Source organism: Patagioenas fasciata, chromosome 6 (assembly GCF_037038585.1).
Source record: "Patagioenas fasciata isolate bPatFas1 chromosome 6, bPatFas1.hap1, whole genome shotgun sequence".
Lineage (NCBI taxonomy): Eukaryota > Metazoa > Chordata > Aves > Columbiformes > Columbidae > Patagioenas > Patagioenas fasciata.
Window position 1 is genome coordinate 11,423,062 of NC_092525.1, and position 15,252 is coordinate 11,438,313.

The 15,252-nt window shown below is 46.8% G+C and overlaps 1 protein-coding gene across 3 annotated transcripts in view; it reads right to left on the reverse strand.

The window, feature by feature from the left end:
- The window catches only part of RNF220 (ring finger protein 220), a 218,692-nt gene that overhangs the window by 18,820 nt on the left and 184,620 nt on the right, over positions 1-15,252 (reverse strand). For all 3 annotated transcript variants that reach the window (XM_065842151.2, XM_065842149.2, XM_065842152.2), the window contains 4 exons: positions 12,478-12,574; positions 11,378-11,464; positions 9,662-9,717; positions 7,869-7,947 (listed from right to left, as the gene is read on the reverse strand). In XM_065842151.2, coding sequence (XP_065698223.1) covers positions 7,869-7,947; positions 9,662-9,717; positions 11,378-11,464; positions 12,478-12,574 — 319 coding nt within the window. The remainder of the gene's footprint in view (positions 1-7,868; positions 7,948-9,661; positions 9,718-11,377; positions 11,465-12,477; positions 12,575-15,252) is intronic.

Below are 15,252 nucleotides of genomic sequence, written 5' to 3' on the forward strand. Positions count from 1 at the left end.
CAAGGGCACACACACCCGACGCCGAGGCTCTCTCAGTCATGAGCGCCTCTATTTTATACTTGCTTGCACAACTTGTTAATACCAGCATCTGCTTGCCAAATTCAGAGTTTGCTGCTGACTAATTTCATCTTGATGCAAACCCAAAAATGTTGTCTCTTCTTTTTTTTTTGCCCACAGAGGAATTATTTCTCTTACACTTGCATGCACCGTTGCAATATCACTGAGGGGAGCTTACCGCTGCAAGAAAGCACTTTAAGCCGCATTTAGTAGGGAGTTGGGTAGAGATTCCCCAAAGAATTTAATGACAGAAGAATTCATTATGCTTTCATATCTCCTCCGCCTCTATAACACAGAACCCTACAATGTCTTTACAGAAGCGGGAAGTAAATTCAGGCGCTGGCTCTTTCTCTCTCTCTTTTTTTTGGCCCGTGTTTCGCTGGGACACATGTGCCCAACCCCAATCAAAACAGAGACAGATGGCACCGCTGATCGTTCAGAATGGAGGGAGCCTCGGAGTCAGTGTGTTTAGATGCATTTGTAGGGCGACGCAGCATCCGCTTGCCACTGGGACTGATTTAAAAAGGCGGCGAGTGAATGTCTGAGCTTGCGCCAAAATTCTAAATGTGCCATTTGAGCAATTATGGTTCGACATGAAAGCTGGGAGAAAGAATGCGTGGGTCATTCTGATTTCGAGTTAGAGACTATGTCCCCTGTCCCCAGGAGAAAATAAACGCAATCCCACTGCTTTACTGGAGGAGCAGCTTTGACGATAAAGTAAAAAGCCACGCTACAGAAGAGGGTTTTGCTGCAGCAAGGATTTGTTGAGGCAGCACTGAGTTAGAAAATCATTCTCTAAACAAAGCTCCTACATAGAAATAACTGCACTTATAATGTGTTAATATCTCAGGCCACTTTTCAAACGTGTGGTGACCCCAACTGTATCCCTAACAGATATGTGAAGGTGCATCTTGGTCTCTACTTTAATACAAGCCAGGGTCACAAAAGGCAGGCAGTGTAAATGGAAAGTGCAGCTCCGCTCTCTGCTGAGGCACACGGCTCAGGGGTTCCAGCCTACCAAAACGTGCCTCCATCCACGAGTAAACATGTCTGGATTATGACCAAGCTCCACGTATAGCTGGGCAGGTATATTTTTCTACTGGAAGACTTATGGCAGCTGTAACGCGTCATCTTAACTGTGGCCTGAAGGTGGCCTGGGATTATTGGTGGCTTTGGTTGGATGAGCAGGGCACAAAATTATAAAACATCCCTGAAGTGAAAAAGGAATAGCAAATTCGAAGGGTTGAAAGATGTTCAGAAGATTGGACACGCAGCCGAGTCTTGCGGCCAGCCTCTGTGCACAATGAAATGCCTTCTACTCCCATGGCCCGCATCCAAACAGCCGAAATAAACAGGAAATATCTATGTTACTACAGCAGCATTTGGATTCATTTGCAGCCTTTTAAGGGCTTTACCATGGAGGTGATCTGCTTTCCAGATCTTCCATTCATGACCGCTGATTGGAGGCACCCAAGGGCAGCAGGATAACACATCCTCCAGACAGCTTCCTACAACTGCTGCTGCGCCCTAGAACTTTTACAGAGTCGTTGTTTCCTTTACGGGGAAAGAAAGGATCAGAATTAGCATCATTTAAGGTAATCATGCCTTCAAAAAGAAACATGAGGCTATTAAAGGAGGCCACGGCACATTTGTATCACATAACCAACTGTGGTCCCAGAGCTGGAAGAGGAAACCAGCAATGCCGGGGAAGGACAGGTCACGAGCCGGCTATCCGAGGGAAAAGCGGGAACGCTTATGCAACTGAGTGGCAACAGCAGTTTTTTGAGGATGGGAACCATCAAAAAGGAAGAAAAGAGAAGTTAATGGAGAAATAGAATGAAGGGCCTGCAGTCGTGGAGAGCAAGTAAGGTTAGGACAAGCATCGATGCTAAAGTGAAGGTAAAAATCAACATGGATATTAAGCCACATTAATTACATTACATGTTATTGCACCACTTCTGTAAAGGCAGCACTGGGTTCTGTGTCGCGGAGGAGTTATGAAAGCACAACAAATCCTTCTGTCATTAAGTTCTTTGGGAAATCTTTACCAAGCTCCAACAAGACGTGGCTTAAAACTCCTCCTTGCAGCAGGAAGCTCCCCTCAGCGGTATTGCAACTGTGCATGCAAGTGTAAGAGAAATAATTACAGACTCTACAGTTGTTTCAGGCACGAGTTAATGATAAGTAGTACCAACTGGGCTTTTTTTTTAATAATACTTCATATTTATACTTACTAACTACAGCCTAAGAAACGCATAAACTACCAAGAGCTGTAATTACAATAATCCTGTTGTCACAGAGCAGCTGGCACAGCACAAACACTTGGTGAGTCCTGCCACAGAAGTCAAAAAGTACCAAAGGAAGCAGCAGCCCCTTCCTTCCCAGCAGCGTGTGCAGCCAGGGCTGCCCTTCCACAGACACACGACGGCGGCCGATGGGGCACAACACGAACCCTCTTCTGCTCTTCAAAGGCACATTTCCATCCAAGCAGGGAACACAGCCTATGTAATCGTTACTTTTCTCTTTAGAGTATTTGGGCACTGTAACAAACATTTCCTATTAAAAAAAATATATATAAATCAGTCCCTGCCTCTTAATTCTTGCAGGATGGGTAAGGATGTGAATAAACAGTCACATCCTCAAAATATTTCCAGAAGGAACACAGCGGGATCTACAATGCTCCACCAGAGACATTGTTAAACACAACAGGCTAATTTCAGGGACGAGCCCTCACTCTGACGAGCCGCTCACAAATCTAAGGGCAGAATTCGTCTGCTAGAAGGCAGCTATTGGTGTTTCACAAGCTAAAGTTTCTTTTACCTATAGAATAACTCCAATATTTCACAGGGAATCATCATCCATCTAACTGAAGTACCCTCTAACGGACCATCAGCCTCATATCCCCTTTGAAATAGCACAGCTGAGCACTTGCTGGGCCACGATTTATTTTTTACCTTCTAAGACATCTTGCTAACTCTATAGCTCAATAGTGACAGTCGAATTTCACACTGCGATAGCCCCCCATCGATTTTTCACTCCCAGGAAGCAACTCTACAAATTAAAGTTAACAGCATTTCTGAAACTAAGAAAAAAATAGAAAAGAAAAAAAAAGGAAAGAAAAGAAGGGGCAGGCGAAGAGACACAGAGGGTAAGATGCCTAAACTGTGCCCATAACGTAGGAATTAAAGTCCTTCCTGAGGTTTTCACCAGTTACGGGACAGGGATGCTACTGCCCCTGAAGCTGGCAGCCACGTCAGCTCTAAAACATCACAGGTTCAACAGACAAAAGAGTCCCTTCCCATATGAAGACGTCAAATATATATATACAGAAAACTGCCCCAAGGCATGAGAATTGGACCAAACCTCTGGACACAGCTGCAGGGATTCCACCTCCCGCGGGGTCTGAGCCCGTACAGCCCGCCCGCCCTGCCGAGCCGCGTTAACTGCCAACCTGGGATGAACCACGACGCTGATATGATTTCAGCTGGCGGGGTGATAACAACGTCTCAGCCCATCGCTGGCACGCACCATTTCCACAGTACAGTTGCAAGGGGCAGCAGAATGAAGAACCGCAGCCCAGCAGGCTGCTCTGCGCCGGACAACGCGGAGGAGGAAGCAATGCCAAAGTCTCACGTCATAAAGAAATGGAGTCTCTACCCATGTACCCTTCCAACACCGAACTACAACATACATAACAAGTACATATTACGTACTACTGAATTACTGAAAGGAAGGACTAAAACCTCATAAAGACAAGAGATCTGGACGCAAGCAGCACTGAGCCTAGCAGTGCTTTCTCAGCCTGGCTTTGACAAGCCCACACTTCAGCTTCCTTCTCTAGTTTCCACGGGCTGATCTAGGACCGGACCCACCAGCCACATCACACTCCCTTAGCAGAGCACAAAGGGTTAGTTCGTTTATGACTCAAGATAATTTCTTAATCCTGTCTTTGCGATACGACATTCGCGTCTCTCACCAAAGCCTGTTAGTGATGTGATGCTCTGGAGAAGGGCTGGGGAGCGCTTATGCTCTGGTGTGAATTCACAACAGCTTCTGCGTCCCTCCGACACACCAGCTTAAGCGTGGCTCCTTCCCTTTCAGGCCTCTGCTAATCCTCTGGCTTCACACTCGCTCTGCTCCTGTCTCGACCTGTCTGCCCGGGAGGAGGGTCCCTGCGACAGACACCGAGACCTACCCGGCTGCTCTCGTACGCTCGACTCTGCACAAGGACCCCAACCTAAACTTTATTTCATTTCAACTGATGCTCCCTCCTGTGCTACCGCGCCAGAGCCCCTCTGGAGCCGACGCTTTCGGAACAACTGGATTGGAAAGAGGTGAGGTGGGAGGCAAGGGGAGGAAAGAGGAGAAAAATAAGACAAATACAATTGCTTTTTGTCTCTAAAACCCTCTTTTTAACCCAACAAGCATCTCATCCAATGAAGCATGATGAGCATGAAGTGTTATATAAAGAAGATAATTATAAAGGGATTTAATGCTTGGCAGGCTTGTATCGCAAGGTTTATAGCAGAGGTAGCATACTCACTTGTCCGGGTTTGCTATTATGCGGGCAGTGCGGCAGGGGCCAAGCGGAATCAGAAACAAGATTTGTTTTACGAAAAAAAAGAGCACAGCCCCCTTCCCACCGAGGATGGCAGCTCCGGTCCCACCTCCTTCCACTTCTGTCCCATCCCTGATTAATGATGTTGTCTGCCTGATTTATGACCCACCCCAACAGATTAGAGTTTCCCTCTTCAACCTCCCCCCGCCTTTCGCCCCCCCAAAAGGCACAGCCGCACTCCGCTGGAAATATTAGAGAATTATTAAATAAACATTCATACGTCATGTCTCTTCCCATACTGAGCTCATCGTAGTCAACGCTCAGCGGCCGGGTCCTGTTTGCTTTGGGGCTGACACCAAACAGCTGGAGTGATTCATGGAGAGGCTGGCTACAATGCTCTGTGCCATATATCATGCTCGCAGCGCTCCCTGCCCCGGCGGAGATAAACTGATCAACCACAACGGGCTGGAATGAATTTATGACAACACAAAATTGAGGAAAACAAATGGGAGGTGACCCAGTGGGCCACTAACCCAGACTCTCTCGCTGGCCTGCAATCTAGTCTGGTGGCAGAAAGCAAAATTGAACATTGGCACTCTGAATTAAGATGCTGGCTTTTAACCCCGGGGAACCTCAGTTTCAAAATGGCACCAGACCCTCGCAGGCAGCATCTTGGGAGGGAGCGGGGAGGAAGACTTTTTGCGGAGAAGACGCTTTCTGACATTTTCTGTGTGTGACGGTGCTGTGGCTGAGAGCACCACGTTGACAGAGGAGCTGGGGAAGATGCCTGGGCAATCACAGACTGGCTGCTCTCTCCAAGCAAAGCTGCACCTGGAGTCAAGGTAAAGCAGCATCCGCTGGCTGAGCTCTGCTTTTGTGGTGGTTGGGGTCTCCAGCAGCTCAGCCAGCGCGATGCTCCTTCACCTCTCCTCATGAGCCCCCAGCACCCCAGGGTGTCACCCAGACACCTCGTGTTGGTGAGATTAGACAAGCTCAGCAGGGCTGAGACACCCGCAGTGCTGGGAAGGAGAGGTGGGACCAGCACCATGCCTCTCATTACCTGTGGCTCCCATCTGAAGTTCCAACATGACATAAGGAGCTGGCGACACACACAGACTCACCCCAAACCCCACCTCGTCATTCTACACGCAAGAGACTCTTCCACAAAACCCTATGTTAGATTAAATTAACCCGCTCAAGCAAACACCTTCAGCTGTGTGCCAAAAACGGGGCCGCTTGCTGTACTGTATTAACAGATTAAAAACCAAACAAAACCACACCGCTCTCCTTGCCTAGGCTTATTTTTGGACAAGGGGAGAGTGAAGGAACGTCATTCTTAGGAGAGAAGGATCAATACGCGGATCACTGCTAACTCTATTAGCTGCTGCTCTAACGGAGAGCGCGGCTGACACAGGTGGTAAGCCATGTGCTTCTGGACACTTTAAAAAATGCTAATCAGATGCTACACAGGGTTTAACATGTCAATCAATAGCGCTCAGATTTAAAGGTAAAAATTAAAGTTACAAACAATGGAGTAAAGTGATGCTGCCAAAAACTTCCTATAAGCGCCGCCCAAACCAAGAAAAATGAAACCAATTTAGCTCCAGATTAAGAAACAGGAACTAGAGATGAATCAATTTAGCCTGTTGGGCTGGGTCGCCATATATCATGGCTCAGCGGTGGAGTGGGAAGCAGCCAGACAGTGTGAAACCCTTCCCCCTCCTTTCCTGTAGGCTTCTAGCTCTGATCCCTGTTATCAATTAATTTAACAGAATCCCCCTACACAGACAAGCACACCGAGCATTCAGACTCCTTAAATGGCAGGACAGAAACTATTTATCACACACAAATCTCAAACGAAAGGAGATGAAAAAAAAAGAAGCAGCAAGGAATTCTCCACTTGAAACCACCTTGCTTTCTGAACCTTGGTGAAATAAAGCACCTGAAATAAAAAACTCTCCCTGCTACTTTCAAAAAATCAGCATTATTGGAAAGACTCGGCAAGACACTTAAGGTTTTCCCTATAATTTCTATCAGGTTTTGCTGACTTTTCACACCTTTTGTAGAACAGAAGTTGAAGTGCAGCAGAGCAAGGTGTGTGTGCACATACACGCACATACACACACACACACGCGTGCTCCCCCCACTTCACAGCGGCGTTAGCACGAGCGTTGTTTGGAAAGGATTCTGGGATCCTTCAAAAGGTGCTACCTAAAGCCTCTTTGATCAGATTATTAAAAGCTATGTCAATTTTATCACTTGAGCTCAAGTGTTCTGGAAAATGTCAAATCCTTTCAGCTCCTGCAGTTTAAAGATTTTCAATAGGAGTGGATCTGGGAGGGCGAGGGCTGCTTGGCTGACAGGCAGGAGGCCCAAAGGGAAACCAAGCAGTGGCTGAGACACAGGCTGACAGATTAGGGCAGAAGGGATGAGTCCTTGCTACCAAGACAGCGTGTAACAGTTGGCTCACCCTAAGGACAAAGCCGCTCCTGCACTGCCATGCGAGCTCCCAAACTCAGTGGTCCTTGGCCAAATTCTGCTCACCAAGAAGCACTGAACAGCAGACAGCCCACGTTTGGGACGGGCCAATAAAAAGCCTTGTAAAAAGGAAAGTACCAAGATTGCAAATCCGTGTTAAAGTTTCCTCTGCAGTCACGAGTTTCCTCAGTTAACCCTGACTGCAAACATACGCTTTGTCATACGCTTTGCAAACATATAGATCTCTGTGTCAGGAGATCCAAAAATGTGCCTGGGACACCACCTCTCAGGTCAGGACCAGGGGCAGGAAGAGAACAAACTACACTAAAAGTAACTTTCCGTAAAGTCAGCTTAACGCTACCACCAGATTTTTTCTCCATCCCAAACTATCTATGGACCTCATTCCCAAAATGTAAATTCCATCTGTTTAAAACCCAGAATATGGTGGAAAGTATAGATATATCTATTTATGTATTTTAAAATAAGGCAATTTGCAGTGGAGAGGCCACTTGGAAGCTGCTCTTAGTTCCTTGTCACTGTGTACCTGCCCATGCGGATACCTGGGGGAGAACTCCGCACAGGCCCTCTGTGGACACAGCGAGTCAGGACACCATTAGGTCCAAGCCCAGGCTTCACATTGGAGCACAGCTTCCTTTCTTAGTGGTAAAAGCTTCAAATATGCTTACCCTAAGACTAACACTGCTCCCGGGAAGGCCAGACGGGACACTACGGTTCCAAAAACAAGAAAAACAAAAGCTATCCACTTAACACTCACTTTTCAATGTCACTGTTCTTGCAGGTCTTCTGCATGGTCTCCTGTTTACTGCTTTCACCGTTACTTGTTGAGGGCATTTCTGTTGAGGGAAGAACAAATTAGTAAGAGAACATTTGATCGCTGCAATGAAATCGTCTGAGCGAGTTACAGTTAGTGAAGCAGAGGACCCCGATGAGTCATTTTCATGTCATTTCTCGGAAAGAGAGAAAAGGGATCAATGCTATTAATACATGTCCCTGTCTGGCAGGGAGGCCCTCTCTCTGTACAGCACGCTTCTATTATTTGGGGCTAAAGATACTGACTGACCCTTGCAGATGTTCCCGTTGTTTAATTCAGGAAGGCTTGATGCAGTTGCCTTGCCATAGCGTACTTCTAGAAAGGTGGATCTGGAGCAAACCCACTGAGTCCAGACCCTGCTCTCAGTTTCTTCCTTTTTCCGAGACCCCACAGACAGGGAGAAAAATACAAGGCAGTAACGAGGTACGACAGAACTGTCTGCTCATAGCTCTCCCATGGCTCCTCCCGGCACTGGAAGGAACGTGAGGTACCAGAGATGAGCCAGATGAACTGTCCCAGGGCCACTCCCGGGCTGTAGGTTCAGCATCATGGCTCAGGTATGAATAAAACAGCTCACAGCAAGTGCCACCAGGGCTGCTTCTTTGTCCCCTCTGTGGTTGCAAGTACTGAAGCTGAACACACCTACAAGCGAGTGCCCCGACATCACAGGAAATAAATGTGAGTGCCTATCCCACAGAAGAAAATGCATGCGATAGATATCCTATGTTCTCCATTTAATCATCATGCCCTTGGCAAAACTGGTTCTGCCCACCCCCACTCCCACTGGCAGGCAGTAATGTCTTGTAGGTACTTTCAAAGCCGGGAATCAAATGCCCAAAGCATTACAGTAACAGAACGGGGAACAAAATCATTGGGACACATCTCTTCAGGTCGCTGAGCTTCAGTTCCCTTCCTAAGGGAGCTGCAGCAGCACTGCCCAGCTATGGAAACGGATTTGGCATGTACAGCTGGAAAGCGTCAGGTTCTATTATTCTCATATTTCCACTAGGTTGTTGCTTACACTTCCAGTGCTGCTGGCATTAAATAAAAACAACAGCAGTCGAATGGGTTTAACAGTTCCCCACCCCCACTATTGCTATGAGCTTTCAAATAATGCATGAAAAGGTGCGATTTCACATTCACTTGTTTGCTCTGGAGTCTCAGCTGCAGGTCATGAAGTAGGACAGATCCTAGTGTTCCCACTCAAAAGGGTGCAGCTTTCCGAGCTGCAGGCTTTTCTTGCCATACAGAGGCCAGCAAGGATAAGACCTACCCAGCAGACCATGGTAAAAGTCTCTAGCACACCCTTTTAAAGAAGGGAAAATAATATCAGCTGGGGGGAAAAAAAAAAAACCCAAAGGCAAGAGGTGCCTAGGTAGTTTAAATCACCCAAAGGTGAAACCCACCATTGCATAGTCAAGCTCTGATAGCTCCCTCTGTGATACAGCACTTTGTCTTTTAGTGGCATGACAGCAAGTCACTCTAACGCCCTCTCTCTTCTCACCATACCAGTTAAGGTTCCATTTTTGGAAACTCCCTCAGATGCCACTGACTCCAGTGAACTGTGCTGTAAAGTTTCGAAAGATAGTGTGATACTATGTGCATGTGTATCTGTTGGTGCTGCGCAAGAGCATTTGTAACCATCATTTGCCTCATTACTGGCAATTAGAAAATATGGAATATCTATCCACCCTCCTGTCACAAACAAACTAATAATGTACATGTTTGACACTCACCATCGCTTGCCCATTTGGAAAACTCCGGTGTTATTCGAGTGCTGGGTGTGCCACCACTAGAAGAGAAGAAAGCAGAGTGCTAAAGGTTGAATGTGGAAAGTTTCGCTGCTCAGCAGAAGGTGGCTCTTCCTCCCACCAGTGCTTTCTCAATAATTCTATACATCAGTCTAGGCATCAAATGTGAGCAGTCGGTCTGCTGCAGGAGGTGTTTTTGAGCTAGTCCACATCTGCACCAGTGTTCTGCCAACCTGCTCTTCTAGCTGTGAGCTCTGCTGGATCACATGGCGGCTGCGATACCGAGTGAAGGCTTGGGATTCAAACAGCACCTGTGACCTAAGGCTGTTGCAATAGCTTCTAAGAGTAACTTTACACCTTCCTAAGCCTCATCTTTTCCATCTTCCCATTTGAAGAACAGCAGCATTGAAATACAGACAACCCCTAACCTTGTCCATTCACTTGCAAGCCAGTAACAGAGACTGTGAGAGAAAGGAACCTTCTGAGCAGGCTGCACACCTCTGACTGTAGAACATCTTAGCTCTATGTGTTAAGATAGTTGCACTGAAAAGGTAACGCAAGCTCACAACATCAGCTACTCTACTGCATTTCTACAGCAACTTGCCAGAATTTCAGAGTGCTTTTACAAGCAACCTCACCTCTCCTGTTTTAGAGATGGGTAAACAAGTCCAGGAGACAGGCAAGGACCTCACCCAAAAAGCAAAACAGTGTGTTAGGTGCAGCCACATGAAGGAACTGGGTCCCCCGGTCTCAGGTCCTCAGTTGTCTCATCAAGCACCAAGTGTCCACAGCCACTGATAAAAGAGACCCCGATATCTTCCTGTTACAGCACTGCTCTCCTGGCTGCGAAGGACCCTCAGCATCTCTGAGGCCTTGCCTATGGACTAGCACTGTTAGCAAAATATTGAACAGACCAATGGTTTGGATCCAGTGTGGCAGATGCCACTTTTCTATGGAGTGGAACCTAATTTTGAACTAGTGTTTGTGACAGGCTAAGCAGTAAGAAAACTTCATTTCACTGCTCTATCAATCATTTCAACCTTGACCTCCCAGGATCACCCAGTGAAAGAGATAGAGGGGTAATTTAAGCCCTGTTTTATGCAGGGCAGAGGGCTTAGAAAGCAATCCTAGTTTCCTGTTAAGACTCATTTTATTTGCCTGAAATGCTTCCCCAAGTGCCCTGAACGCTGTCTGCCTGCATTCTCCACATATGCATGTGGGCAGAGCACGCATCCTGCCCTGACCTGCGCCAGCCCCAGAGCCAAAGGCAGAAGGATTAGTTTGTATACCGCACAACACGTAACGCCATGCAATGAAATCATATCGCAGGTGTTAGAATCCTGGTGTGTTGAGCAAGATTTGGATGGCATCACTTTATACTGCTATTAAGAGGCCACGTTTCATCATGAAGCAAGATGATGCATAAGGCCTTAGTATAGCACAGTCTTCCCATCACCAGAATTCACCTTCTGTCCAGCACTGTTCAGGGAAAGGACGGCACGGGCTGGGCGTTGGGGGAAAGGAGAGCGCGCAGGGAGGTTTTATGAGGCTCGATGGGTAGAAATGGAGACCCACCTGTCACACTCCACTTCTTTGTAAGTCGCTCTCATTGTGACCCTTGCGCTGAAGTGAACAGGTGTTTTCCACAAATTGAGACTCCCCAAAAGTAATGAAAGCAAATTAGAAAGGCACAGTACTTACTTTAAAACAGCACCTCGGAGCGCCTCCCTCTCTTTGGCTTCACCTGGCTCTTCCCCAGTGCAAGGGATAACGTCTGCCTCTGTGTACCTGAGCACACGGGGTTAAGGAACGTACAGCCTTGCTGCAGACAGTGGAAAGGCTTTTGAGATGGCTGGGACACTATCTGGGATACAGAACAAATTCATTCTACCTGGAAACACCTCAAAAGAGGGGTTGGTATCCATGGAGGGCCTCGCTTTTAAATCCTGGACTTGAGTTTTGTTTTAGATGGAAAGAAACAGAAAAGTCTTCTGATAGCAACATGATGCCACAGTCTCTTAAAAGGGGAACAACAGTTCCTCAAGCTCTGCAAGCCTGCACAATGCTGCTGTTTCTGTTTGAGGTACAGAGTTATTTTTCCAACTAACGTCTGGGCTTTCAGTCTTAAAGGCTGGTACAGATTTCAATAAAATCTAATTCTATAGCTCTACATTCCCCCTCACTGCACCCAAGTCAACGTCTGCCTAATACCCTGGCAGGAATTCCTCCCTGACAGCTGCACAGCTGCTGCAGGGCAGCAGTCTGCCCATAGCTGTGTCCAAAGAGCCTGGCTCCCAGCCCCAGATGTTCTCAACAACTGCCCTTAACGATAGTTCTGCCCATTAACTGTCTAATGAAAGGAAAAAAATTCAGTCTCTCAGAGCGGCAGGTGGATGGTGCTTGAAATGTTTGCTGCCTGAAAACAAAGGAGTGTCTTGCGGAAAATAAACTCAGTTCCTACCCATGAAACAGGAAAAGCCATCCATATGGAAGAAACCTGGATGGAGATAGGAGATTGCTTTGGAAACAGAGTAAAGAAACACTAACTTTGCTCTCCTGCAATGTCTCCTACAGACTTCACCCACCGGGTCTGAAGTAGTGCTGCATCAACACAAGGATCTCAAAGGCAGCAACTGAATATCCCTCCTAGTTCATATAACATGGGAAGTGGTGAAACGGTGCCATCTCCAGTAGGGTTGGACACAGATTATCCACCACCACCCAGGACAGTGCTATAAGAAAGCCAGCTGAAGATGTAACTCCAACGCTCCTTCTCAGTCACAGCCTTTCAAAAACGATACTGTGGTTTCCCGTATTCGAGTGTGTCGTCCCCATCCACATCCAGGTCAGCGTCACTGTCTGGATTCTCCTTGCCGCTGCACATGATAAACCCAGAACCTGAAAGAAAATAAAACGTGGATAAGTGTCTGAATAGGAGACAAAGCGGTGGAGATTTCTTAAGGATGGTGGGACAGCACCAGTCTACAGGCTGTTCTTTACTCTTAACAGCCTCATAAAAGGTATCATCTCTAAAGACTACACAAGGGCAATTTTCTGCAGACTGCACAGGAAACACTCACACAAATGGATGCTGGATTTTATGCTGTGAAATGCCCCTCAACACTAAAAATGAAACATTCTTGAACTTTTGCTCTCCATACCAGTTATTTGAAACTTGAAAGCACTGCAAGCGTCTCTCAAAGACAGCAAAAAAACTGAAGCAAAATAGAGAGGACTAATTTTTCACAGAAGTGGTTAACACCCTTAAACTACACTAGTAGCAGGTAAGAGAAGGCCCCAGGAACATTCTGAATTAGTTCTTATTTCAGGCACACAGGGCAGGCAAAGGCTGAAATACAATTAGAAATGTCTTTTTTTTCCCTAAATGCATTTAGTCATGGCGTAGCTTTTTAAAATACAAAATGTGCAAGAGAAGCAAACCTCTTTCTAGGAAAAGATCAGGCTCCACAGTCACTAATAGCCATAGACAAGCATTACTTCTCTAAGCAAACTCCAGTACAAGCTAACAAGAGTCATGCCCTTCCAACAAAGGTGGATCGGGCACAAGCCCAGTCCCAATTCCAGCAGGAAAAGAGAGTGAACAGTTATAGCCGAGACTGAACTATGTAGTAAGTGCCACTTTCTAATAATACATACATTTATTTTGGTTCTTAAGCATTTTGTTGACTGTGTTACTGCTGAATGTAGCCAAATGTGCACGCAGGCAAAGATGAACCTTTACATGGTATTTGCTGCCTAAGATTTATTACTGGAAACTAGGGAAGACATAGATTTACTCTTTACGTGATCTAATACTGGACATGCTCTCTCCCATGAGACTGGAAATTAAGCAAAGATCTCTTGAATCTTCAGGTGGTGCAAGATCGTTTGCGTTCAATTCTGCAGCAGATCTGAGCTGTTTGGAGACACAAGCCACACAGATACAAACCAGCTCACTCTGGCTGCCCCCAGTAGGCGTTTTCACTTGGCATCATCCCATGCTCCAGACAGCAGACCTGGATACCTGGCTCACAGAGCATACCTGCTGCTGCAGCCCGAGGGACCTGGCACATCCAGGTGGCTGGTGACTGAAGTGGCCACACCAGGGAGTGCATCTCACTGGCAAACACTGAACCAGTCAGGCAGAGGCAGTCTTGACTTTGCACAAATGCCCCCAGAGTGGTACATTTTCTGCACTGCGAACGCGGTTCTGTGCGCAAAGGATGAGTTAAAATTCATGTAGAAGCACTGAATAGGAGGTGCACATCTGAAGAATGAGGACATTCCCAAGCGTGAGGGTTGTCCTTTAGTGCTGCAGATGCCTCAGTCTGCTCATCCCACTGGGCTCTCACAAGCTTGTGCTGTCAGCAGCAAACTTGCCCTTTCCCAGACCAGAGGAGTGAGCTGTATTTCTAACACTCCGCATCCGTGCAGAGACCGGGGCAAGGTGGTGTCATTTCCAAGGACACCATGCAGACACAGTTCTTTACTGTCACTCTCTAGAAACTGATGGTCTCGCCGATTCATTAAGCCCCTAATAAAATTTGTTTATATGGATTTGATATTTCTCTTCCCTGAATATAAAGAAGGTCCTTAACGAGTGATAACCGTAGCATGACAACGATTTTAAGACTAACCTTTCCCTACAAGCGTAAACTACCTTTTACTTCAAAGTAATTGCCAGTCTTAATTTTCAGCAGAGGTAACAAAACCAGCATCGACAATGCAGCACGCACCATCTGCAGCAGGTACTGCAGGAGCCATCCTTACTCATGGGTCAGCTCTGGGGTGTCACCGGGGCGGCCCTCTTCCAGCAGACCCCTTAAAAAGTGTCCCACGTACCGGCTGCACACGTGTCACGAGCTGCCTTCTCTTGCTGCAATGGCTCATCTAGTAAATCTTGAAACCTTCAGTTCATCACAACGTTTGGGAGAAGATTTAGAGGAGTAAGAGAGACCTGTCAAAGAAGCTGGATAGTCTTTCAAAGCTGCCTTAGAAGTCACAGTGGGCAACAGGGCGGGTAATTTACAGGTTTGGCATTTAACCTGCAGTAACACCATCCCCTGCACCTGGCATTGCTTTAGCCCATCACTTCTCAAAGGCCATAAACTTTGGACACACAGGTCTTCATTTTTCTTGTAGCTGTGGGAAACACAAATCATGCAAAGCTGGAACTGTGACTTGGGCAGTCCCAGAGGTGATGTGAATGTTAGCCAGACAATGAATACTGGGAGCAGGTGCCTGGGGGGGGCTGAGAGTGTCCGAAAGAGTCAATGCAAGTGCGACCGCTCCCTGTGTCCCTCTCTCTGCAGGGATGCCAAGCACACATCAAACACGCACCTTTCCATCAATTTTGTTTCCAGCTTTATGGTTAGAGCTTAAGGAAAGAAGATCTGCTTACTGTGATACAATTTACAAATATTAAGTCACCTTGACTTCAGAATCCTGCTGTCCTTGCTCTCAAAACCTTTGTACTTAAGAAAATCCCTTGTAAGTCTGTAAGGAAAATACTCCACAGATGTTTTGCTGAATCGAGCTCTATAACAGGAACCAGTGCATTCCCAACAGAGTACTAT